Source organism: Loxodonta africana, chromosome 10, assembly GCF_030014295.1.
Source record: "Loxodonta africana isolate mLoxAfr1 chromosome 10, mLoxAfr1.hap2, whole genome shotgun sequence".
Taxonomy (NCBI): Eukaryota; Metazoa; Chordata; class Mammalia; order Proboscidea; family Elephantidae; genus Loxodonta; species Loxodonta africana.
Window position 1 is genome coordinate 86,762,211 of NC_087351.1, and position 23,907 is coordinate 86,786,117.

Here is a 23,907-nt window from a genome sequence, read left to right on the forward strand (position 1 = left end):
TCCGGCTGCAATGCCCGCCCATCTCCGCCCATCTTCTCGGCTCGGTGGCTGGCCGGGCAGGGATCTGCCTCAGCCCTGCTCCTCCCCTCAGAACTCCTTCCGGACTTTGACGGTACTTCCTGCTTCCGGCGTCTGGAGCAGTTTAAGCCAATCAAGACCCTCCTCTTCCCCGATTACCCAATAGGTCTGCTCGGAGGCGGGGGTCTCCGTGCGGCCCCGCCCCCTGGCCCGACCTCCCCGCCTCCCGAAGCCCAGGCTGAGAAGGGATAGGTCTCCGCGAGGGGTGGAGCTTGTGGAGGACGATGGCGGCCGCATGGGGGTTGTCCCGAGTGGCCGCTTCCCTGAGAGCGGTCACCCCTTGGCCGAGGGGCAGGTACCAAGCCTAGAAGGCACCTAGGAAGGGAGTGTTAGGTTCTGCGCCCCCAGAACAAGTGGGAAACTAAGGCCTTTGGGAGGGGGTGTGGAGGGGAGGGAGGCTGGGGCGAGTCTGTCCTGGCCGGGGTCAGGCGCCCCTTCACCCTCCTGGCTCATCCTCCCTTGCGTGGCAGGCTCCCCGCGGCCTTCCCCAGGCCTCAGGTGCGTCGGAAAGAGTCGTCCTCCAGCCCCCAGGCCGACGAGGGGAAGATCCATCTCACCGACAGCTGCGTCCAGGTAGAAAGCCTCACGTGGGGCGGCTGTGTCTGGGCGAGCGCAGCTACCTCTTCTTCGCCCACCCTTCTCTTCCCCGTCTCTCGGAATTCTTGATCCCCCCTTCTGCATTTCAGAGGCTTCTGGAAATCACCGAAGGGCCAGAATTCCTCAGACTGCAGGTGGAAGGAGGTGGATGCTCCGGATTCCAATACAAATTTTCACTGGATACAGTTATCAACCCTGATGACAGGCAAGGAGGAGGAAGGGGTGGGACCTCAGAGGATGTTCCGGAGAGATGCAAGTGTCTCTCCAGTATAATATGCACTTTTATTCCAAATTTCAAAGATTTTGTAAGCATGGTTAACACCAACCTTCTCACACAATGAGGAGGATGCAGTGAACTTTTGTAGTCTTGACCTACAATAAAGTCACAGGAGAAAAATTGATGTGCCCAGGCCCATAGGGAGTTGGTAGAGAGACAGACTGGACTAGATTCCAGGACTAACTCCTTAAATATTTCCCTGTATGCATTTCGTTGACACTTTTTGCCTCAAAGAAAATCACCACCTGTTAGAGGTGATAAGGAATGTCCCCCTGTACTTGAGAGAATAGAGAGTATGCTCCTGGGAGGTCAGAGGATGCCATGGTTTTGATGTTTATGATATTAATTAATGCCTTCTTCCTGTCCTTCCAGGGTATTTGGACAGGGTGGGGCAAGAGTGGTGGTTGACTCTGATAGCTTGGCCTTCGTGAAAGGGGCCCAGGTGGACTTCAGCCAAGAACTTATCCGAAGCTCATTTCAAGTGTTGAACAATCCTCAAGCACAGCAAGGCTGCTCCTGTGGGTCATCCTTCTCTGTCAAGCTTTAATGTGATAATGAGTGACCCGGACATTGCCACCATTTCTATCGATTTGAGGAACCTGGGATTACTAGAATTCTAGAGGTTTCCTTCTACTCATGTCCTTCTCTCAGTTTACTTCCCTTGACCAGGGAGTGTTGTGTTTTGACACTCTTATTTTTAGAATGTGAAGCTTTCACTCTTGACTTAATCCCCGCCTACTCCACCCTTGCCCTAATTCTAAGGCCATGCCTCCAGATGTTATTACCTCAGATTTAATCCCTGGTTGAAACCCAGTATAATCTATAGAGCCTCCAAGGCTCCAACATTTGGAGTTGCTGCTCTGGTCTTTACAGCTGCTTGTACATATGTGGACAGCTATGTATATAAGCTACATTTTAAAAGAAAGTCCCCATTTACTTGTGTTGTGAATCAGTGTCACAGATTTGATAGCTTAAATACTGATTACTAGGCCAGAGAGAATGACAGAGGCAAATGAAATATTCTCCTTTTCAGCTCAGCCTTTGTGAATATGCCACTTGATTTGTCCTTATTTTTTATGCAACCCCCTCTCCACTTCCCGTTTGTAGGGCACTCATACTCATGGATCTGCTAGACTCAAAACAAGAACCCATCGTGCACACAGCTTGGACCAAACTCCCACTGATACCTGAATCATTTGAAAAATAGCCTCCATACTCCATACTCATATAGACATTTCAAGATTCTGTGATCATTTAGTTTCTCTTTTCAGAATATGTTGTTTCACTGACCTTACGTTGTAAAATGTCTCTGTTCTCACGCATAAGCAGGAAGTGGTCCCTTTGCTGAAATAGATAATAGGCACCCACTGGTATTGAGTTGATTCCAACTTATAGCAACCCTATAGGACAGAGTAGAGCTGCCCCATAGGGTTTTCAGGGAGCAGTCAATGGATTTGAACTGCCAACCTTTTGGTTAGCAGCCATAGCTCTTAATCACTGTGCTACCAGGGCTCCACTAGACACTTAGGGACATTTTTTTAGGTAGGCCTGCCAAATAAAATATAGGATGCCTAGTTTTAAATTTGAATTTTAGATAAAGGAGAAGTAATTTTTAGTATGAGTATGTCTTATGCAGTGTTTGGTACATACCTATACTAAAAAATTACTATTCATTGCTAAACCTGGGAACCCTACTTCCGGATCACTGAAGAAAAGCTTTTTAAATTACAAATTCCAATTTTATTTGGGTATGGTACTTAAACATAACCATGATCCCTGTATGACTTCTGGGAAAGCCAGAAGAGGCTGGACAACTAAAAAAAAAGATGCATAACAACAAAAGATGGTTTATTAATGCTAATGGTGAGCAAACTGCAACAAAATTGATTCTGGAAAAGTTAATGGTTAAATCCATCTTTTGCTTGGGAGCCTAAAATTTACATTTCTTGACCAGATTGGAATTAGCCATTCAGTAAGAGAATTTACCATTAAAAAAGTGGAAATAAAGAGCTTAGAGACAAAGTATCTGAGGCAGAAACTCAGGTACTTAAAGTTGCCAATAAAACTACGATTTAGAGAAAATAAACCTTTCATGTGGTTAGAGGAAAGAAAGGGATGCTCAGAAACCTAAGTGGTGGGATGAGGCAGAGAGCAGCATACCATGAAAGCATCTGGGTGTAAAGTTACTAAGATACTGTGAGTGGCTGCCAATACCTGGTCTTAATATAAGGTTTTCAGCTCAGATTATGTAAGTCCTTTCATCCTTCTTAAAAAGGGATTTTGCTACATTTTAAACATTAGGGCCTATTCTTTCATAATATTTTTTGTGGATTATTTATTGATTTGGTGATTTTATAACTCCTGCTGAGCACTAGCAGAATAGTTATAGTTGTTAAATAAACCATTAGATTGCAGTGGTCAGCTAGGCAGAAACAGGGTCCCTTAGACAGCATCACACTGAGAAAGCTCCATGGGGAAAACTGTAGTGGTAAGAAGTCTCTGTTTTGCACGGGTGTGTGTAGATATTGTAAGGACATGGCATGGGAGAATGATGGCACCAGGGGAACACAGGACAGTTTGCTTGGAACAAACAGTAAAAAAAAAAAAAAAAAAAAACAGTAGGCATGGTAAAATGGGCTTATATTTTGCAGGCGTTTTCAGACCAGATGTCCTCTTCCAGCAGCCATTTTCACAAATGTTCACTATACAGATTCATTTAGGAAAACTTTATACTTTTCCAGTAGCAACTGGAAGATCTTTTGCCTCCATCTTACTTTCAAGGGTAGCTTTTCAAAGCCTTATTTGTTGCAGAATTGACTTTAATTACCTTGATATGCAAGCCAATGTCTGGCTGGGGCAGCATGTCCGTCCTACCTTTGCTTTAGCAAAATGCAGTAGTTCAAGAACCAAAGTCAAGGGAACCCTGAATCTGCTTTATGTTGTGAATAAGCTTTATGGTGTTGGGGGCTCAAATAGGGGACCTCTTGGTCAATGTCCAGATCTTATTGTCAAATCACACTCTTTAATTATGTGATGATAGTGATAAGTGGCATATAAACTATACATGTCCCATCCACCCTTAGTTTTTTCTGTGTGGGAATGTTGACTGATTACAGAGGATTAGAAGAAAACAAGTCCAAAGGAAGGACTACTAAATTAGGTGTCTAGAAAGATATTCTTTTTTCTCTTTTCTAGGAATTGAGCCCTATTCTTTTACTCTTTCGTTACAAAGAATCTGAGCAGAGGGCTGACATTTGGCGGGAGCATCCTGGTACAAGGGAGTAGGCAGCATTGATGGTAGCTGATCCTTTTGGTTGCTGTAGTCCTCCCTGGAATTTGCCCCAAGCTGATATTATGCAGCTGACATTGGGCAGGGCTTAATGCTGTTGACTGAAATATTGTCATGGTTTTACATGTTTGCCTTAAAGGCAGGAAACTCCTTTTTTTAATAACTTATTTTTGAGGATATATACAACAAAATATACACTAATCCAACAATTTGTACATGTACAATTCAATGACATTGATTACCTTCTTTGAGTTGTGCAACCGTTCTCATCCTCCTTTTCTGAGTTGTTCCTCCTCCATTAACATAAACTCTGTTCCCTAAGGTTCCTATCTTATCTTTCAAGTTGCTGTTGTCGATTGGATACTATGTAGCTAAATCTTAAAAGAGCATATGCTCTAAGGCAGATATTCTTTACTAGTTAATCCAGACTATTTGGTTTTAAGAAGATTTCAGGGGGATATTTTTGGTTTAAGATTTAAAGATTATCTCAGGACAATAGTTTCAGGGGTTCATCTAGCCTCCATGGCTCCAGAAAGTCTGGATTCCATGGGAATTTGAAAGTCTGTTCTGCATTAGAAAACTCTACTTTTGAAGGTATCTAGTACTGCTATTTATTACTGCTCTTTTAAAATCCCTGTTTGCCCTTCTTTCTCTACAAAAATACCATGCCAACTTTTTGGTTAGTAGCTGAATGCTTAAGCGTTAATGCACCCAGGGACTCCTCAGAAATACCACAGTGCTGTTTAAAAGAAGTTTTCTCTAAGGCATTTTGAAAAAAGTATCACCTGGCCTTAACTGTAAAATCGAGACAAGTAAATATATACATAAAAAAAAAAAGAGGGAGGATTTAATCAGTCTATGGCCAGCAGTTGTATTTAAAAATATTTTATTTTTTTAAGTTGGTAATACATATGGTACAAAATTCAAAAAAGATACACAAGGAGATACAGTGAAAAGCCTCCCAATCCTGTCCTCATCTCCCCACTCACCCTTCCCACAAACCACCATTGTTTCTAAGAATTTACCTCACAGATACAATCCCACAGATGGAATGTGAAATAACTTACGTGCAAGAATATTCATTACAGCATTATTTGTAGTAGCAAAAGATGGGAAACGATGGAAATGTCCATCAGTAGGGGACTGATTAAATCAGTTTTGGTTTATCCATTTAATGGACTGTTAAACAGCTATAGAACAGAATAAAGCAGCTCTTCATGTGTAAGTGTATATTAAGGGGAAAAAGCGAAGTGTAGAACAGCATGCGTAGGACGCTGTTATTTGTGTTTTTAATAAACAGCGTATGTGTATGCATACAATATTTCTGAGAGGGCAAGCAAGAAGGCAGGCTGGAAGAAGGGAAGTTTATCTGGGGATAAAGGGCATGGTTTATCTGAGGAATGTAAGAAGTTCTCTGAAATATGGGGTGTAAGGTGGAGTGGCGAGGAAGAGGTTCGCAGATAGCCACCTCTGTTTCCACTTTCCTTAGACAAATAGCAGCATGTTACACTACGCTCTGTATATGCATTCCTTTTTCCCCTTAGTGTCTTTTGTGTCTTTTTCCTATCAAAGCATTTAAAGCAGCTTCTTTGCTTTTTTAGGGCTCCATAACAATTCATAGGAGCCCTGGTGGCACTGTGGTTAAGCGTTCGTTCACTAACCAAAAGGTCCATGGTTTGGAACCCACCAACCGCTCCACAGGAAGAAGACGTGGCAGTCTGCTTCCGCAGAGATTACAGCCTGGGAAACCCTACGGGGCGGTTCCGCTCTATCCCAAGGGCTGCTGTGAGTTGGAATCAACTTGATGGCAATGGGTTTGGGTTTTTGGGTTTTGTAGCATTTTGTTCTTTCCAGTCTTTTGCTGCTGCAAATAATACTGTAATGAATAACCTCTTACATATTTCTTTTACACTTGGTGAGACTGTATCTGAAGGTTAAATTCCTACAAGTGGAATTCCTGGATCAAAGAGTAAGTGCTTTTTATAATTTTGAAAGACATCACCATATTGTCCCTTCAGAGATTGTACCAATGCATATGACCATCACCTATGAGTGCCTGTTTCCCAAATGCTTGCCAACAAGGATTCTCATCAAACTTTTTGATCTTTGCCAATCTGATAATTAAAAAACAGTATCAGTGTGGTTTTAACGTGCACTTCTCTTATTATGAATGAAGGTCAGAATGTTATCATATGTTTAAGAATCATTTATTTCTGTCTGCTGAAAATATGTCAACTAATATAATGACCTAGAACAAATTATTGAATCGTCCTGTGTCTCAGTTTCCTCACCCATAAGTTGGGAATAAAAATAGTAAGTAGGATTGTTGTGTGAATAAATGAAATTTACGTACAGCACTCAACACAGTGCCTGGCACACAGCAAGCATTCAATAAATTATGTGATGGCTGACAATCAGAGCAGCAGGTAGGACAGTACACATTGAGTTAAGAGAGTGGCGGTTCATCTTCATGTCTCCAGCCACACAGAGCCATCTTCACTTTATATTGCCATTTATCAGAGCTTTCTTTGTCCTGGGATAGAAAAGAACTTTCTTCCATGGGACCTAATCCACAGCACATCAGCAGAGCTGGTAAGGGGTAAGCACAGCCTCATTTCTAATATTTAGATGTAGCCAACATGGTAAACAAACGTGGTCTAATATGAAATAAAAACAAGATCAAAAGAGCCCAAATGTGCATTTCTTTATTCCACCATGGTTTTCAGCTCCCAGCTAGCCTGGGTTGGAGCTGGGTCTCCTTGTAAACTCAGAGGGATGCCAACCATCTATTCCATGAAGGGGAGGAGGGCTGGGGCTTCTGAGTAGAGGGGAAAGGCAACATTGGAAATCTGGCTTCCCCTGAACAAGACCACACTGTATTCTACCAGCTAGAAAATAGACCTTTTTATTTGTAGCACATCAAACTGGTTTTCACAAAAGGGGAGCATAAGAGAGACTTGGCTCCTGTGAGAGGGGGTTATATATTTAATAAAGGTCTTTGGAGACCAGCACCTTGTCTTGTGGCAGCTCTTGCTGCTGGTGCACAGGGGCTATTGCCTGGTAGATTTTGAATGGCAATTTACCCAAAGCTACTACATATTTTCTTTGGACTTGTATAAAGCCCTGGCTCCCCCTTTCTTATTGACTCTCCATACTTTTCCTATTTTCTTCTTGCTGCTTTCTCGGGCTCCTTGCTCCTTTTCATTTGTGTCTTTTACACTCAGCAAGCTAGTATTAGTCTTGCTTCTCTGAAATGAGGGGCTCTTCTGCCCCTCCTTGGGGCCACAGAACTGCCTACAGGATGGAGATGTGGCATAAAGCAGGGCCCAGACCAGACTGGCTGAATGACAGTGATGGTTCTTGGGAGGGGCCATTAAGGTCAATCCCCAACTCCCCCTCAACCCTTTCTTGCTCCACAGATTCTGAAGGACTGTCCCAGGGCAGATATCACCTCTGTCCCAGATGTGGAATCATCAGGATGATATGTGGATCACGGCTAGAAAGGGGTGTCTGCAGTGTGAGGCAAAAGGGCCTTGCCTATTTGTACAGCTTGAGGGGGGAGCTGAGGGCCAGCCAGCCTTTGGTAAGCATTCCATAGCAAGGCTAGGACAGGTAGTAAACTGGGCCTCATGGCCAAAGGCTGAAGCATTAAAACATTTGGTGGTGTTTGAGCCAAGCAAGGACATGGTGGCATGGAGGCAGTGGTGGAAGCTCACAGCCAGAGCCTAAGCTGAAAGATGAAAAGTGGGCAAGGCTGGCTGGGGGCTGGGCTCCAGGGTCTCCTGCCTGATGTCATCATGGTGTCTTCCCAGCCAGGAAAGCATCCTCAAGGCCCCCACCTGTGGCTGGGGGCCATTTCCAGGTAGCTGCCCACACCCCTAACTGTTACTCCTTGGCAGCGCAGTGTGGGGGGTCTGCCTTGGCCACATAACCTGGGGTGCAGTGGCAGCGGTAGGAGCCCTCCATGTTCTCACAGTGGCCGTGGGCACAGAGCGCAGCAGGCCCATTCAAGTCCTCACACTCATTCACATCTAGAAGGAAGGGAAGGAAGGGAGAGCTGTAGGGAGCCTAGGAGCCTGTGGCCTGCTGCCTCTCCCCCCCTGGGAGCAGGCTCCGACCCCCTGCCCTGCAGTTGATTCCTAGGGGTGGCAGCTGAGACTGCAGTCACTTCCCCAAACTAATCAACTCAGGAAAACAAAGTAGGTGGTATTGAGTTTACACCATGCCCAGGAAAGTGACCGTGCTGTCTTTCTTGGCCTGCCTTCTGTCTAGGAATCTCCACAGAAAGGGCTTAGAACCTTTCCTCAGAGCTTTCTCTCCCTCGCCCAATTCAGGGCAGCCCCATTAGGGGGCAGCAGTGGACTTTCCAGCTGTCATAAGTTCAGCAGTAAGTCTGCACACGAGCAGACCACACATGCATCAGAGCCAGCCTGCTCCTCTGACTGTAAACTTACCCACACAGGCCATGTGAGCCGCATCCAGCTGAAAGCCCTCAAAGCAGTCGCAGGTGTAGCCCTCCCGCACACGCACGCAGCGGCCATTCTCACAGCCGTTCAGGATGCCGCACTCCTCTGCCTGAAGCCCTTCGAAGCCAGCCTGGTGCTCTGCTGGGACGGAGTCAGAGAGAAAAGGAAGCTGAGGCTTAGACTCTAATCTCTCCAACCCTGGAACCCCACCCCCTGGGTTGCCCCTGCTGAACTCCACAGAAAGGTGCAAAAATGAAAGGTAATATTCTTTAAAAATACGTTTTTTTTTTTTTTTATGTGCCATTTCAGGTGGGGGAGATGTGCTACGCTTGAAGTGAGCACACACAAGGTTGGGACTCGCTGTGTTCACAGTGCCAGGGCTCCTGAGCAGCTGGGTGTTACAGCTTTTGGTGTTGTTGGGGCGGGGTGGAGGTTGTGGCAGGTACTGTGTTCGTTGCACATGTGCCAGGCCTAACCTGACTTCCTCATTAGAATGCAAGTCCTGAGTGCTGGGGTCATCACCATTTACAAATAAGTCACCACAGCGGGACTTTAAAGTAATTAAACCCAAAAAATCAAACTGACTGCCGTCAAGCTGATTTCACCTCATAGTGACCCTACAGGACACAGTGGAACCGCCCCATAGGTTTTCCAAGGAGTGGATGGAGGATTCGAACTGCTGACCTTTTGGTTAGCAGCCAAGCTCTTAACCACGGTACCACCAGGCCTCCTTAAAGTGATTAAAAATCCTTAATTCACATTCCAGGTCACAAGTCTGAAGGCTGGGTTTCCTTAAAGCAGGTTCTTCTTCATATTCTGAGTGGTATGGAGGGTGACTTGGTAACCGAATGAGAAGAACAAGACCCAGAGGGTACCCGGTTCCTCTAGCTCTTTCCACTCCCACAGGGAAGCTCGTAGTGGCTGAGAAGCTGCTGTGCACCTCTTTGTGTCCCTGTGCTAGTTCATTAAAGGGGGTCATTAGGTCTGGCCCCTGGCATTTGGAGTTGTCCCTGAGTGACCTGTGAGGGGGGAACATCTGGTTTGATGCATCTTTTCCCTTCCCATCTTCAGCCTGCTGGTAACAGGACTAGAGGTGAAGGAGAAGGAAGTCAAACAGCTTCAGCACCCTCCTCGTCTATTTTTACAGCAACACAGACCTGGGTGGCTGGCCACATAGTGCGGCTGGGCTTCTGGAGGCTGCAGGGGAGATTCAAGGACGGGTGTGTGGTCCCCTGGGTGGCTGGCCGTGTTGGGAAAGGGTGGCTCAGGGATGTTGTCCTCAGGACCCAGGTAATTGTAGAAGGGGGCCCCATCGGGGCCGTAGAGGCTGTACTGCAGGTCATCAGGCCCAGGGCCATACTCATAGCCTGGCCGGAAGTGGACCCCGGCCTCCCGCTCCGCCTCGATCCGGGCCACGTTGCACAGCTGGGCGTAGACCTCTGCCAGGGAGGAGGGAGAGAGACACTGGGCCCCAACTCCTAGTAGCTAAAGCCTAGTTGGCTCTTTCCCCAGCTCGCCTCCCCCTGGGAGAAGGGGAGCATGTGACGACTGATAATCAGAGACAGTCCAGATTAAGTTAAGAAAGTAGCATTCATCTCCATGTCTCTAGTCACAGTCCTTTGGGGTTCCTGGCAGTGCTCCCCTCCCCTCCACTTTGTCTTCAAACAAGAGGGATCCACACAGGGGCCACCACTCTGATTGTCCTACTCCTTTCTAAATCACCGAGACGAGGGCACCCCCTAGCCTGGGCCCAGCCCAGCTCTGCAGCTGTCCTTCCCCCCCCGACCCCTCCACTCCAGGTTCAGGCCAGCCCTCTCACCAGAGCTTCTGGGGGGACACAGAGCACACTGCTGGCTCCAGGCCTCGCCGTCCTGGCAGCAGCATTCCGTGTAGGTGGTGCGGCGCCCGCGCAGGGGCTGGCTGCACACATAATTGGTGACTGTTTTCCAGCAGATGTCCAAGTGGATGTCGTGGTCAGGGAGGTCATCTAGAAGCACAGGGCATAGAGGCACGTGAGCCCCCCAGGCCCACGCCCACTCCCCCTGTTACCCAGCCGGCCCAGGTCCACTCACCCATGCTGCTGGTGCCATTCACACACCGCTGCCGGCTGGGGTCCAGGATGAGGGGGGGGCTGCAGAAGCAGTGGAAAGAGCCCTCCGTGTTCACACACTCGCCGTTCTCACAGGCCATGGCCTGGCACTCGTCGTGATCTGTGGTGAGAGGAAGGAGGAACAAAAGTGCCAAGGTGACCACTCACTGACCACCTTCATGGAAGGGGGTCTCCTGTGGCTGATAATGAAGAGGTAGCACTCTCTACTCGCTCCCCTCCCAGCCCAGCCTGGGAGGCCCCTCCCCAGGGATGCCTTGCCTTTCCAACAGGTCCCCACATATGATCCTGACAGCCATGGTTCCCCTCACCTCAGACCTGCCTGCCACACTGGGCATTGTCCCCAGGAAGGGAAACTTCTCCCAAGAATGGGTGGCAGAGGGTGGGAAGGGGCAGTGTGTGCTCTCACCCTCACACTTCTTGCGGGAGGCATCATAGCTGTAGCCAGGATCGCACAGGCAGGTGTAGCCGGGCACCGTGTTGAGGCACCGGCCATTCTGGCAGAGATCCGGCCCGAACATCACACACTCATCAGCATCTGTGGGAGGCAGAACTGACTTGAGTGGAAGTTGAGAAGCAGTACTTAAGCCTGGGGAATCCAAAGTCAGACTCTCTGGGTTTGATTCCCAGCTCTGCTGCTTACTAGTTGAGTGACTTTGGGCAAGTTGCTGAAGTTCCCCTTGCCTCAGTTTCCTACCTATAAAATGTGTATTAAAATACCTCTTATAGTTGTTATGAGGATTAAATGATGTTAATCTATGTAAGGTACTTAAAATAGTGCTCGGCCCATGGCAAGCCCTCAAGGAAAGCTACTTCTGTTTCTATTATTTCCTGCTCAGGACTAGGGCACTGTGGGGCCACCTGAGCCACCCCACTGTGAGAATGGGTTTCCCAAGGCTCTGGCTTCATAAACGGGGCACAGGAAAGAAGCAGAGGCCTGTGGCCTCTGTACCACAGTACTCTCCACGCTGTCCCTGTGCCTACATGTAGTGGAGAATGAGTCAGTCAAGGCATCATAGTTTGCTCCTGGAGGCTCTCCTCCAGGGGGACTGGGGTGAGGCTGGTAGGGACACTCTAGGAAGAGCTTGGGTCAGAACTTTCACCTAAAAATCTACAGGGATTTTTGGAGGAACAGAGAGGACAGGAACTATCTGAGGGGCTGGGCTGGATCCAGAGCTTCCCTAGGCCTCCTGGAGGATTAGGCTGGGGCGCTCAGGTGAATGGAGTGAGCAAGGGCACTCAGGGAGGTTACCTGTGTACGTGGTCTGTCCAAACATCCAGGCTCCTTCCACAGGGATATAGCCTTTACCACTGGGGCAGATCTCGCTGAATTCCACTGTGCAGGGAGGCAGCCCAGCTCAGAGAGGGAAGGACTCTGCCATCCTTCCTCTCTCCCCTCCTTTCAGTGTCACCCTGCAGAGGTGACCCTTAGGATTAGGGACTCTTGGGGACCTTACCTGAGTCCTCGGATGGGCAAAGCTCACAGGTGTCTCCCCAGCTGGCACCCTGGGTGCAGCAGCACTCAGCCTGCGTGGTGTTCCGGCCCAGGATGCTGGTGCAGGGTGGTTGGCCCTTCTGTCCAGAGTAGCATTCCATGCGGATGGGGCCCGTGGGGTGGTCCACCGTCGGGGCCTCAGGGATACTCTGACCTATGTGTGCTTATTGTCAGTTCATGGCCCCCTGAGCCACCTCAGCCCTTGAATTTAATTTTAAATTTAACATTTATATTGGATTTTACAGTGTACAGAATGCTTTTGTCGATATTATCCATATTATTGATATTATCATACTTAATGATGTGGGTGTTATGATGATCTCCCTTCTACAGATGAGGAAACTGAGACTTAGAGAAGCTTAGCTACTTGCCACAGCCAAACAGCTACTACATCCCTGGTCTAACAGGGATTTGAACCCAGTTCCTCTGATGCCAAAGCCCCTGTTCTTTCTAGTATGCCATACCGTCTTCCTCCCCTGTAGTGGGATGTCCCCAATCCTGGCATACCTATGGGCAGCCTTCTACTCTATCCTTTTACTTTGCAAAGTACCCCAGTCCCTCCCATTGTTCTAGGTCCCCTTTTTCCTACTATGACTGAGCTGAGCAATAAATGTCATAAAGGTGGCTGTGTGGCCCCCTTTTCCCCAAGCCAGTAAAGGCCGGGTGAGGCCTAGTCCAGCTGAGGTGAGGGGCTGAGGTGGGATGGAGTAGGAAGAGGAGAGCCTAGCTTAGCTTAGCTTCAAGTCCTCCCTCACCCACGGACTCCTGGGGATTAATGGATTTAGGGTCCCTCCAAGGCTCAATCTGTGATTCCTAGTGCCACCCTAAGCTTCTGAGCCTCCTGTGGGGTTGTCACAGCCCTGCTGTGTCCTCCTGTCTTGACATCTGCCGTACTCTCAAACTGTGTGGGCCTCCAGGTTTCACTCCTGACTGTACCCTTCCCACGTTGCCCTGTCCAGGCTCCCTTGCATCGTGCCTAGCCTGCCTCGCGGGGTGGTGGTTGTGAGGATCCAGCGGCCAGAGCAGCAGAAGCGCTTTGTAAGCCACAGAGCTGTCATGGATGTTCATGGGGGAGGGGTGGGGTGGCGAGGATGTCCTGTGAGTGTCCCAGGCCTCACCTCCAGCTGCCCGTGGATGGCAGCGCCCTTCCTGAGCGTCGTACTCCTCCAGGTCGCTGGGGCAGAGGCACAGGAAGGAGCCCTCCACGTTCTCACAGAACGCAGCCCCACACACGGCCAGCATGAGTTCACACTCATTCACGTCTGCCAGGTGTGACAACAGGCTCGTGGGCGGAGAAGAGGCAGCCCATGCCCCTGACTCCAGCCCAGCAGGCAGGCCCTCATGTCATCCCCCAAAACAAACAGGCTAGACTTTGAAAGAAGCAAAAGTGGGTATGAATTAGCAGGAAGGAGGAACAAATGAACAAAGGGTATGGGAAGGGAGAGAGCCTGGGAAGAGTGACAGAGAAAGGGGGTCACTCAAGTAGACACAGAGGAAGGTGCACTCCCTCTGTGCAGTCTCCAAAATTTGTGCCTCTTGAAACCTTGGGGTCTCTAGAGGTGGGCGGCACCTTCACTAACTTGCTTGCTTTCCTGCTGGTAGAACATGGCCATGCTTCCCCTACCAGCTGGCCAAGGTGTTGGCTGCAGGATGGAGATGAAATCTCCCTCTTCCTTGAAGCCTTCCTTGCCCACTCTATGGGGACCTATTATGGAGCCGTGGGACCATAAACATTTCAGGAGGTGGGTTCTAGGGTCTCCATCCAGGATGGCCAAGGTCTGTGGAGATGGGAAGAAGGGCCCAAGGGCCTTTCCTTTCCTGGCCCCAGAGCCTGGTAGCCCACAAACCTCTCACCAACACAGTCCCAGCCTGAGGGCGAGGTTTCAAAGCCCTGGTCACAGAGGCAGCGGAAAGAGCCATCGGAGTTGTCACAGAAGCCATGGCTCCCACACACAGTGTCGTTGGCACACTCATCTATGTCTGTGGGAGAGAGGGGACCAGAATGTAGGGCCTCTCTCTCTCTCTTCTAGCCCCCCACCACATCCCTCTCTACTGGAAATATTTATTTATTTATTTGGTCTATTAACACCAAGGTCTGAAAAAAGCAACCTCTAAACACAGGATTAAGAAAACTCAAATATTAACATTCTTCTTCAATTTTTTGTGTAAGCTCTCCAGTACAGAAAATATACAAACTTCAAACAGCTGCAAAAATCACGTCTTTGGGAGAAAATAGAGTTTCTACCTCACCCTAAGAAAAGTGAGTGTCCTCAGGCCTCCCACCTCTGAGTCTCCCCCTGCTCCTCCCACCCTCACCAATGCAGTCTCCAGTTGGGGTCATGTGGAAACCCAGCTGGCAGCCCAGGACACAGTGGAAGGAGCCAGGGCTGTTCTCACACTTCCAGGCTCCACACACCGAGTCGCTGTAGTCCTCACACTCATCAATATCTGTCCCCAGGGCCAAGAGAGAGGGCGGAGATGAGACAGCGGTGGCCAGGTCACTGCTTGGGCCCTACCTATCTGGAATTACAAAATCATGGCCCACAACCTCTGGGGTCCTTGATCTGTTCCAAATTACTGTACTCATCTCAGCCCCAGTACATCAAGTTCAGGGTCACTGTCTCTGACCCAGCAGGGATGTGCTATCCAGGAAAGCACTGAGCGCTTAGCCTTCTGTGACTCCTTTTCCTCCACCCCACTCCCCACCAGCCGAGTACTTTATACTCCTGTTTGTATCAAACCTTTACCATAGTGTGTTACACAGAGTTGTTTTCATAGCTGTCTGCCTTGCTCAATTTCAGGATTGTCTCTAACTGTCTTATTTGTCCTGGCAAAAGACCTTGAGCCTAGCAGGTGTTCAATAAATGTCTATTGGAATCATTTGGCTTTTTAAATGAGTTGTGTGCTCTGCCAGCAAGCGATCACAAATGTCTTCACTTTGTGGCCGACAGACACCCCTGAGCCAGCAGGGCCTCAACAAACACATTACCCAGTGGATGATTCATCTGTGGAAAGCGCTCTGCTTCCTGGGAAGCTGCAGCTCCTGATCCCAGGGAGCTGAAGGCCAGCGGGGCTGGAGGTGGGCAGGTGTGGGGGAGCCCCTTGTCCACTCCCCCGCGTCCTTACCCACACACTCCCCGCTCTCTGGGGAGGGCTGGAAGCCAGTCTCGCACAGACAGTTGAAGGAGCCCTCGGTGTTGACACACTGCCCTCCTAGACACCGGTCTGTCGCTGCACACTCGTCTACATCTAGATGAGAAGGTTGTCTGTCAGCAGGCCCAGCCGTGGCCCTGAGAAACCCTTGGGAGGGCCAGGGATACTCAGGGTAAGAAAGGGTCAGGTCAGTGGGAAAGCCCAGGGCTGGAAGCCAGCAGCCAGGCTGAGGGGAAGGACACTGGAACTGGAGCTCTGCTGGGGAGAGGGGAGGCACTTCAGAGAGGGCACAGGCCTATAGAGACCTCACACAGAGGCCCTGGTGAAAGACTTTTGAGTCCCTCCCTGAACACTTAGCTCCCGTTTGTTTGTCACTCCCACCCCGCCCCTGTTCCTGGGTGGGGCCTCAAGCATTCTATTTCAGGAAACCAGTAAAACCAGTTGCCAAGTCCACTCTGACTCATGGTGATCCCAAGTGTGTCAGAGTAGAACTGTGCTTCGCAGGGTTTTCAATGGCTGATTTTCCGGAAGCAGGTCACCAGGCCTTTCTTCTGAGGCATCTCTGGGGCGACTGCTGGTTAGCAGCAGAGCATGGGGACAGTAGGTAACACCCAGGGATGCCTCCATTTCAGTAAAACTAGCATTAAAATCTGCTAGATGGCAGCTGACTACAGTTTGTACTCCAGACATTGCCTCTAGAGCCCCCTGCCGCTGACCAATGAACATGGCCACGCTGGCTTCTTACCCTGGCAGCTGGTGCCTCCTGCTGTGCTGGCAAAGCCTGGTGCACAGAGACAGAAGAAGGACCCGTGGCTGTTGAGGCACTCGCCATGTGGTGCACAGTACTCTTCTCCCACGCACTCATCCACATCTGCAGCAAGAAGATGGGTACGGTGTCTGCTGGACTGCTTCACCTCTCACGCACTCACTGCCCCCCAATCCCCGGTGGAGGGGCCACTCACCCTCACACACGGTGCCGTTGGCCAGCTGGAAGCCTGGGGGGCAGAGGCACTGGTAGGAGCCAGCCACATTCTTGCACTTGCCTCCCAGGCAGCTGCTCTGGGGGTCTTCACACTCATCCACATCTGTAGGGCCACACAAGGGAAGAAGGCAGCTGATGGCAGCACCTTCCAAGGCAGGAACCAAGGGAGAGGTCTCCATGGGACCTGTCACTGCCTGAGGAGACTGGACCCATGGGGCATCCTCCCCTTATAAAGCAGCATAGCTAGGAGAAGCTGGTGAGGGAGCCTTCGGGGAGGATGGCTGACTCGGCCGCTTGGCACCTCCACCTAGCCCCTGCCTCAGCCAGCCTTCTGCAGCTGCTCAGATGATACCCACTTTGGGGACACTCGGCCTCTCCCAGCAACCCTGGCTTCAGGTGGTCAAACCCCACTGCTCTTATCATGGCTGAGATGGCTTAGATTTTACTGAGAAGCAATGGGAAAACGAATGAGAAATAAACCAAGGAAAGAGATTCAGGGGAACTGAGAAGGTTTCTTAATTTTCTTAAAGTTGGTCTTCAGATCGCCTGGTACACAGGCCATTGTTTCTCAACATATGGTCCCAGCACACACCCTCCCCAGGAACATTTGAAGAGCTTGTTAGAAAACAGATTCCACGGCCCCCCTCCAGAGCCTGATTTAGTGGGTCTGGGGCAGGCCCAGAAAGCTACGTGTCTAACAAAGGCCCAGTGATGCTGCCCCACTCTGAAGGCTGTGAACTTGGTCCACTAGACCCAAGTCTGCAGTTGTCCACCTGCTCCTGTTTGGGGGACGGGTGAGAAAAGGTGTCCTCAATTGGCCCACCTAGACATCCCTAGGTAGACAGAGGGTCTCCTGGTCTGAACACTCCCTCTCCAAGGGTAGCGGGTTTGTCTCCTGAGTCCCTACCTGGGCTCCCCTCCCCCACTAGAGGTTTCTTACCTTCACAGGTGTGGCCCAGGGGGCTGGGCCGGTAGCCTCTATCACAGTCCTTACAGGAGAAGGAGCCGACAGTGTTGGTGCAGACTCCGGTGGGGCAGACTCCCGGAAAGGCACACTCATCTAGGTCTGGGACAGTCAGACAGCCAGTCACCCAAGGGCTCTGCAAGGGACTGCAAGGGCTCCCCCGACCCTGACACAGGAACCTCACCGTACCTCTGGCCTCCCTCTCTGAGCTTGTAAGATATTCCTGGGAAAGGGGAGGCCCTGGCTGTGGCTCTTCTATAAGGCAACCCCAGAATCGCCTCCCCAGAATCTCCTCTTATCTCTGTGACACCCTTTTCCTCCTGTCCCCACCTCTGAATTTGGGGATTATGACTCTGGCAGTTCTTCTTGGGGCCAAGTCCATTTATAGGGTCCTCTAGCCTAATCGGAGCCCTGGTGGCACAGTAAAGAGCTACGGCTGCTAACCAAAGGTTGGCACTTTGAATCCACCAGTGGCTCCTTGGAAACCCTATGGGTCAGTTCTACTCTGTCCTATAGGATCGCTATGAGTCAGAATTGACTTGGCAGCAACCAGTTTTTTTTTTTTTTTTTCTAGCTCAACCTGGAGACCCTCAGCTTCAGGGATGGTCCATCCTCTGGGTGGCTTTAATCTCAGGCCAGCCCAAAGTGGGGGGACAAATGGAGTATTCTTTGGGAGATATGAAGGCCTGTATTCTCTGCTCCTCCCTCTTCCACCGCACCTCACCTCAGAGTTACCTTCACAAGCAGTGCCATCTTCATTCACCCAGTACCCGCTCTCACAGGCCGAGCAGGAGAAGGAGCCCTCAGTGTTGAGGCAGAGGCCAGTGGGGCATGCGGCCCGGCTGGTGCACTCATTGACATCTGAAATGGGCCATTGGGTTCTATGTGGGGGCTCTCTGTAGGACAGCCATGCCCAGGGCAGCCAGAGACTGACAGACAGGCAGGGGTAGGGAAAGGACAGGACTCAGCAGACATGTGCTAGGCCAGCGTGGTTAGGGATGTGTGGCCAGGAGTGGATTGGGGGGGTGGGTGCAGAGGAGGAGAAGCCACAGGTTGAATTTGCTCTGGTCTGGAGGAAGAAGGATGCTTCAGATTTTTGTACCTTGGCAGCTCTTCTCGTCTGAGGTAACCTCATAACCCTGCTCACAAGAGCATTTGAAGGAGCCATCCAGGTTGATGCACCTTCCATGGGCACAGACCCCTGGAGTCAGACACTCATTCACATCTGCAGGAGACAAGTCCAAGACAGTGGCTGGCCTCCTCTCCTTCATGCAGCCCCCTATCAACACGCTTAGAGCATCTCAATATGAGGCCAGGGTACCAGCCTTCAGGGGAGCCATGGGCCACTCTAGGGAGGCCATGAGGCTGTGCTCCCTCATTCTTGCTCCCAGCCCTACCCACCTCAAAAGGGCAGTGTGTCCTCTGCCCAAGCTCACTTCAGCTTTATTTACTAACACAGAGTACTCTGTGTATGTCCTAGAGAAGGAGGACAGATCTCCCCAACCCTGGAGCTGAATGGGCCTATCTGGGGACACCTAGGGTGAGATGTCCAAGACCCTGTGCTCACCTTACAGTGGGTCTGAACCTCTCTGGCCTCCTACCTGCTAACCCATGTTCCCAGATCAACAACTAATTTTAATGAGTGGGCAGGCAACGCAGAGAGGCCACGCCAGACTTGGGTGGCTGAGTGGCAATCTCGAGGGCCTGGGAAATGTCTGCCCTCTCCAGATTTTCAAAGCATCTATTCAAAACTCAGCCCCTCCTGGCGTTCTGAGCCCTGGCCCTTCTTTCTGCGGGGGCTAAGCGGAAAGAACACTCCTACTGCTGACATGCAGCTCTCTCTGGAGGGAGGAGACAATGACCTTTAAGGAAGGAGTTGTTTAGATGTTGCTATTTAGACGCAGAAGAGCAGAAGACCCCTCCCCTCTGGGAACCGCAGAAGGGCATGGCTCGTGGCTCACATCACCACAGTTAGCCCAACAGGATCCAGCCACAGAAATTTCCAGGAACTTGAGCTGTAGCTCCTGGACAGATAAGGCCAAGGAGCAGAAGGGGCCCCCACCCCAGCTGATTCAGAGGGCAGAGCAACAGGAACTGAAGTACACACCCATTTCATACCCAGTGTCATCCCATGAAGCACACACCCATCCCATGCCTAGCAACAAGGGCTTCCAAGCTGCCTCCTTCTGCCCACCTCTTTCCCTCCCGGTATATGGCCTCAGCCAGAGGTCCCAAGGCCACATAGCCCCCTCAGTGCCTTGGCAAGCAGCCCTCACCTACACAGCTCCCACTCTGTCCCCTGTAGCCCTCCTCACAGGCCAGACAAGTGTAGGAGCCAGGGGAGTTGACGCATCTCCCATCAGGGCAGGTGCCAGGCTGACTGCATTCATTGATATCTGCAAAATAACAGCCCCTCCCTTGGTCATCCCTGGGAACCACAGCACATGGGTAGGTCTGTAAGGAAGCAAATCCTTGACCCTGCCCTTGGTTGGGGACAGGAGTGTCAGTTTCTATGCAGATGAAAATAGGAAAGAGTGAGAGTCGTCCTGTGTTCCCAAGCCCTGGTCATCAACTCCACCTCCCACCCACTGTCCTAGACAAAAGAGAAAGATGGAAGGATTTAAAAACTAGAAAGGGAGACTCCCCGGGTGGGTGCAATAGGCTGTGGTTACCACTAGCTGTGGGTGGATCAGAGAGCTTTGCTGTGTAAGCTAGACTGTTTGGGGTGGGCCTTCATATCCCCCTTGGTGAACTCCTTGTCCTTTATAAGTGCTGGCCATTACTGGAATTGGGTGTGCTTGGCCCAGCAACCAGTTGGATTATTGCCAGAGGCCCTAGAATAAATCATCAGAGGAGGAGTAAAAGCAAAATGGGCTTCCTGACACCAGGAAATGAGGCCTGAGGATGAGTACTCAGTCTTGGACACAGCCAAGACTAGCCTCAAGGCCAGGGCAAACTTTGGGGTGGAGGCTGGCAAGCTGTCTCTGCTGCAGAGGTGTCAGACCTTTCTTCTACCTAGTAGGGTGTCCGACGCTCATTCTGGTAAGACCCCAGCCAGAAAGGATGAGCCTGAGCACCAGCCGGGCAGGCAGGGGAAGAGGGGGCCCGGGAGAGACAGGACAGCCAGTCCTGGGAAAGTGACAAGGAGAAGGAGGAGGATGATCTTGCTCCCAGGAGCTGCAGGGTAGGGTTCTTCTTGATAAGGCCTGGCATTCTGGGGAGTCTATCATAGCAAACACCCCAAGGCACCCAGGGGACCTGGGCTAAGTTAGGGAGGTCATATCATAGGGACTGAAGTCTGGGTCAGAACCGCAAGAGAACATTAGGCTTCTCTAGCCCAGTGTCAAGGCTCCTGGTCACTATTCATGACAGACAGATTGGTTCAGCTCCAGAGGAAGCAGAAGGACTTATTCTTCCTAAACGGGTAATTCTCATTCTTCTGGATTAAGATCTCTACTGCCTTGGAAGAAGACCTACTCAGGATGCAGGAAGCAGGCCCAAGGTTCTGAACACAGGCTTTCTGCAAAGGGCTAAAACCCAGCAACTGTCATTGCAGAACAAGGACATAGACCCTAAACCTGAGGGTGAAATAAGTCCCCCTGATGTTGTTTGGGCTGCAGAAGTCAGGAAACATCAAAGCCTTCATTCCCAGGGGGCTACAGCCCTCAAAAGCCTAAAGCTTCACCTTGGCGAGAGTGGCCTCTGCCAACCTCCCAGTGTGCCAAGATGGTCGAGAGTAGGAAGACATCCCACAGGGCAGGTGTTCATTCAGAGAACTTGGCTAGGAGACACCCACAACTCTCCTGGACAGATGTGGTCCATCCTGGGGACCCTGAGATAAGGCTCATCTCTGGAGAGAGGGCAGCCAAGAGCCCCAAGTTGGGTTGTGGTGACACCAGGGTAAACTATTCTAAGGTTTCTGTAAACACAGACATGGAGAGAATGAGACAGAGATGGAGGGAATGAAAGACCTAGGACAACTCACTTAAGCCAGGAGAAAGCAGCCATGGCCTGGTGGCCTTGGCTGTACTGCCTTTTGGAGGATGGACAAAGTCATTGGGAATGATAAGCAATCCGTGCTTCAAGGATGTGAGACGTCAGAGATGAAGAGAAGACTTTGAGGCAAGGATCCTCCTCAGACTAGGCTAAGAAGAAATGAAGTGTTTGGACCTCTTTCCAAGGGATCAGGCAACATAGGAAGGAGATTAGGTTTATAGGAGGAAGGAGCCCTGAGGTCTATCTTGCCCCAGTATATCTTCTGGAGGTAGCACAAAGTGTCTTATGCTGGGCATTTAGGAGACATGCGTCACTGATTCTGGTCACTAAATAGTTCCAGCTCCCCACTTGCTGGGCCATGGTAGGCTTGTGCTTCCTGGGCCCTTGTGGTTAGGTGGGGCCATGGGACCAGTGCAGGCCAATGTGTTATAAGTGGTTATGAGTTGTGTAATTTATGGACCAAAGTATTTGATTGTGTGTAACCCTCCTGAGTGCTTTTTCTTTCTTCTGTGGAGACAGGCCACAATTGAGATACTGGCTTTCCTTGAGCCTGGTTCTAGAGTAAGGAAACATGGGGCAGGGCACCCAGCCGACCCATGAAGGACATGTAGCATTGGTGAGATATAAAACTTGGCTGTTCTAACTCACTAAGATTGGGGGCTATTTGTTAATGCTGCATAACCTAGCCTATCCTGGCATACCACTGCTGATTTCCTCCCTCAGTCCAGAGTCCCAGTCAGTGATTATCAAAAGTGAGAGATCTGTCAGCAAGTGGGAGAGAGAGGGCAGAACATGGGAGCAGCCTTGAGTCTCCACCTGAGCCAGGGCAGGGCTCTCCTGAACGGGACTGGATATACCTGAGCCATTAGCCAATCACAAGGGGCCAGATAAAGATTCTGGATGAAGTAGATTCTGTGACCAGTTTCCTGAGGGTGCTCTACCAATCTGGGTGCTTGTACTGGGGCCAGTCACTGGGTGCAGATTTTCTGCCTAGCCTAGGGCTTGAAGTTTATCTAAAATTGTCATCTGTTTTACTAGGTTGTCAGAACAGGAGCAATCTTATTTATTGCTGTATCCCCAGCATGTGGCTGTCAGTCAACAAATGTTTGCTGACCAAAGAATAGGACCATGTGCCTAAAACGTCACCTATCACCCTCTTGGTGTGAGGCTGCTAGAGAGACCCCAAAAGACTTGCAGAAGCAGCTCCCTGGGTAACCAGCATAATCTGTTATCCGTACAGTGTAAAGAGCCCACGGTTTACTCGGGTTCAGCCTTTGCGTGAGGAAATATAAAGGTATCCACCTCTGTTCCTTGTAAGAGCACGTGGTGGGGTGGAGGTGCTCAGTCAGAATAAGGAGAAGGGGGGCAGCAAAGACCCTGGCAGTCTGCAGGGGAATCCAACTCCTGTTCATGGGAACCCGGAGTTCTGGTACGATAAAAATGCCATTGAGACAGCTAGGTGGGCCTCTCTCCAGGCCACTTAGGCCTTTAACCACAGATCTTGAGTTTTAAGTGGAGAGAGTGGTTTCTTAGTTGGAGAAAGAAGAAAGAGGGAGGAAATTGACTGGGCTCCTGGGGTGATGGGCCGGGCCTGTGGTTACTGATGGAAACCTGGAGAAGTGTACAGACTACATCATTCTTTCTTTCAACAGACTCTGAGTGTCTGCCCTGGGCCAGGAACTCAGCCTGACCTCCTGGCCAAGGCATATGTCTAGACCTTTCCTCTGGAAGAGAAGGGGGACAATCCAGAGGACTGGATGGGGCATTGGGGGAGCCTAAGTATGAAAAAGAATGAGGCCTGTAAAGAGAATAGTGAAATACTACTTAATATTAATGAGTTACTTAATTAGTAAAATAATAAGGACCTACTCTTTACTGAGGGTCTGAATGTGCCAGAGACAATGCCAAGCACTTTGTACATATTAGCTTATTCGGTTTTCGTAAAAGCCTATGAGATATAAATTATGGTTCCCATTTTCAGATGTTGAGATAAGAGCCAGACCCAAGCCTGTCTCTGCCAGAGCCTGTGCCCTTAACATGGACTGGTGAGCAAGTATTTCATAAGTCAGACTTTTTAAATTGTTCTGGTATGTTCTTGGATTATCTCTGTTAGTTTTACTTTTCTTTTCAATAAAGTCGATGTCAAATGCATAAAGTTGTTGTGATGCTTACGTTAGGTAATTTATCAAGAAGCTGGCACAGTACCTGGCACACAGTGTAGGCTTCCATCAAATGCTAACTCCCTCACTCTTCTGTCCCAAAAATACCAAGCTGTCTTGTCTCCATCATGCTAATAAGGACAAGGGGAGTGGGCTCTGGCTTTGATCAGGGCCAGGCCTCAATTTTAAAAGGGGAGTACCAAGAGGGGAGGCATTTAGAGACCTTAGGTGACATGCAAGGGCGCTCAGACAGAGAGAAAGCTGGCTGTCCTACACCTGCATCCTTCTTCTTTGCTAAGACCTTCTAGACTCTGGTCTTTGCTTCCACGGAAGCAGTCCAAGAA

General features: G+C 50.0%; 2 protein-coding genes across 4 annotated transcripts in view; one reads left to right on the forward strand and one right to left on the reverse strand.

Moving 5' to 3' along the window:
- Positions 1 to 6,390, forward strand: ISCA2 (iron-sulfur cluster assembly 2). Of its 2 annotated transcripts, XM_064292747.1 has the most exons (5): positions 1 to 373; positions 549 to 651; positions 765 to 880; positions 1,325 to 1,470; positions 2,060 to 6,390. In XM_064292747.1, the coding sequence occupies exons 1-5, from the start codon at positions 303 to 305 to the stop codon at positions 2,083 to 2,085; spliced, it is 462 nt and encodes a 153-aa protein (XP_064148817.1). In that variant the 5' UTR covers positions 1 to 302; the 3' UTR covers positions 2,086 to 6,390. The 2 variants fall into 2 exon arrangements, with proteins under 2 accessions (XP_064148817.1, XP_003408815.1); XM_003408767.4 differs by having other exon boundaries at positions 21 to 373; positions 1,325 to 6,390.
- Positions 6,391 to 6,926: 536 nt separating this feature from the next.
- Positions 6,927 to 23,907, reverse strand: part of LTBP2 (latent transforming growth factor beta binding protein 2) — a 124,205-nt gene continuing 107,224 nt past the window's right edge. For both annotated transcript variants that reach the window (XM_064292746.1, XM_064292745.1), the window contains exons 19-36: positions 19,685 to 19,804; positions 18,511 to 18,633; positions 18,144 to 18,269; positions 17,385 to 17,510; positions 16,425 to 16,547; positions 16,208 to 16,333; positions 15,436 to 15,558; positions 14,626 to 14,757; positions 14,164 to 14,289; positions 13,428 to 13,571; positions 12,272 to 12,463; positions 12,067 to 12,150; positions 11,224 to 11,352; positions 10,780 to 10,917; positions 10,527 to 10,694; positions 9,865 to 10,146; positions 8,696 to 8,848; positions 6,927 to 8,272 (exon numbers count right to left, since the gene is read on the reverse strand). In XM_064292746.1, coding sequence (XP_064148816.1) covers positions 8,127 to 8,272; positions 8,696 to 8,848; positions 9,865 to 10,146; positions 10,527 to 10,694; positions 10,780 to 10,917; positions 11,224 to 11,352; positions 12,067 to 12,150; positions 12,272 to 12,463; positions 13,428 to 13,571; positions 14,164 to 14,289; positions 14,626 to 14,757; positions 15,436 to 15,558; positions 16,208 to 16,333; positions 16,425 to 16,547; positions 17,385 to 17,510; positions 18,144 to 18,269; positions 18,511 to 18,633; positions 19,685 to 19,804 — 2,561 coding nt within the window. In that variant the 3' untranslated portion in view covers positions 6,927 to 8,126. The remainder of the gene's footprint in view (positions 8,273 to 8,695; positions 8,849 to 9,864; positions 10,147 to 10,526; positions 10,695 to 10,779; positions 10,918 to 11,223; positions 11,353 to 12,066; positions 12,151 to 12,271; positions 12,464 to 13,427; positions 13,572 to 14,163; positions 14,290 to 14,625; positions 14,758 to 15,435; positions 15,559 to 16,207; positions 16,334 to 16,424; positions 16,548 to 17,384; positions 17,511 to 18,143; positions 18,270 to 18,510; positions 18,634 to 19,684; positions 19,805 to 23,907) is intronic.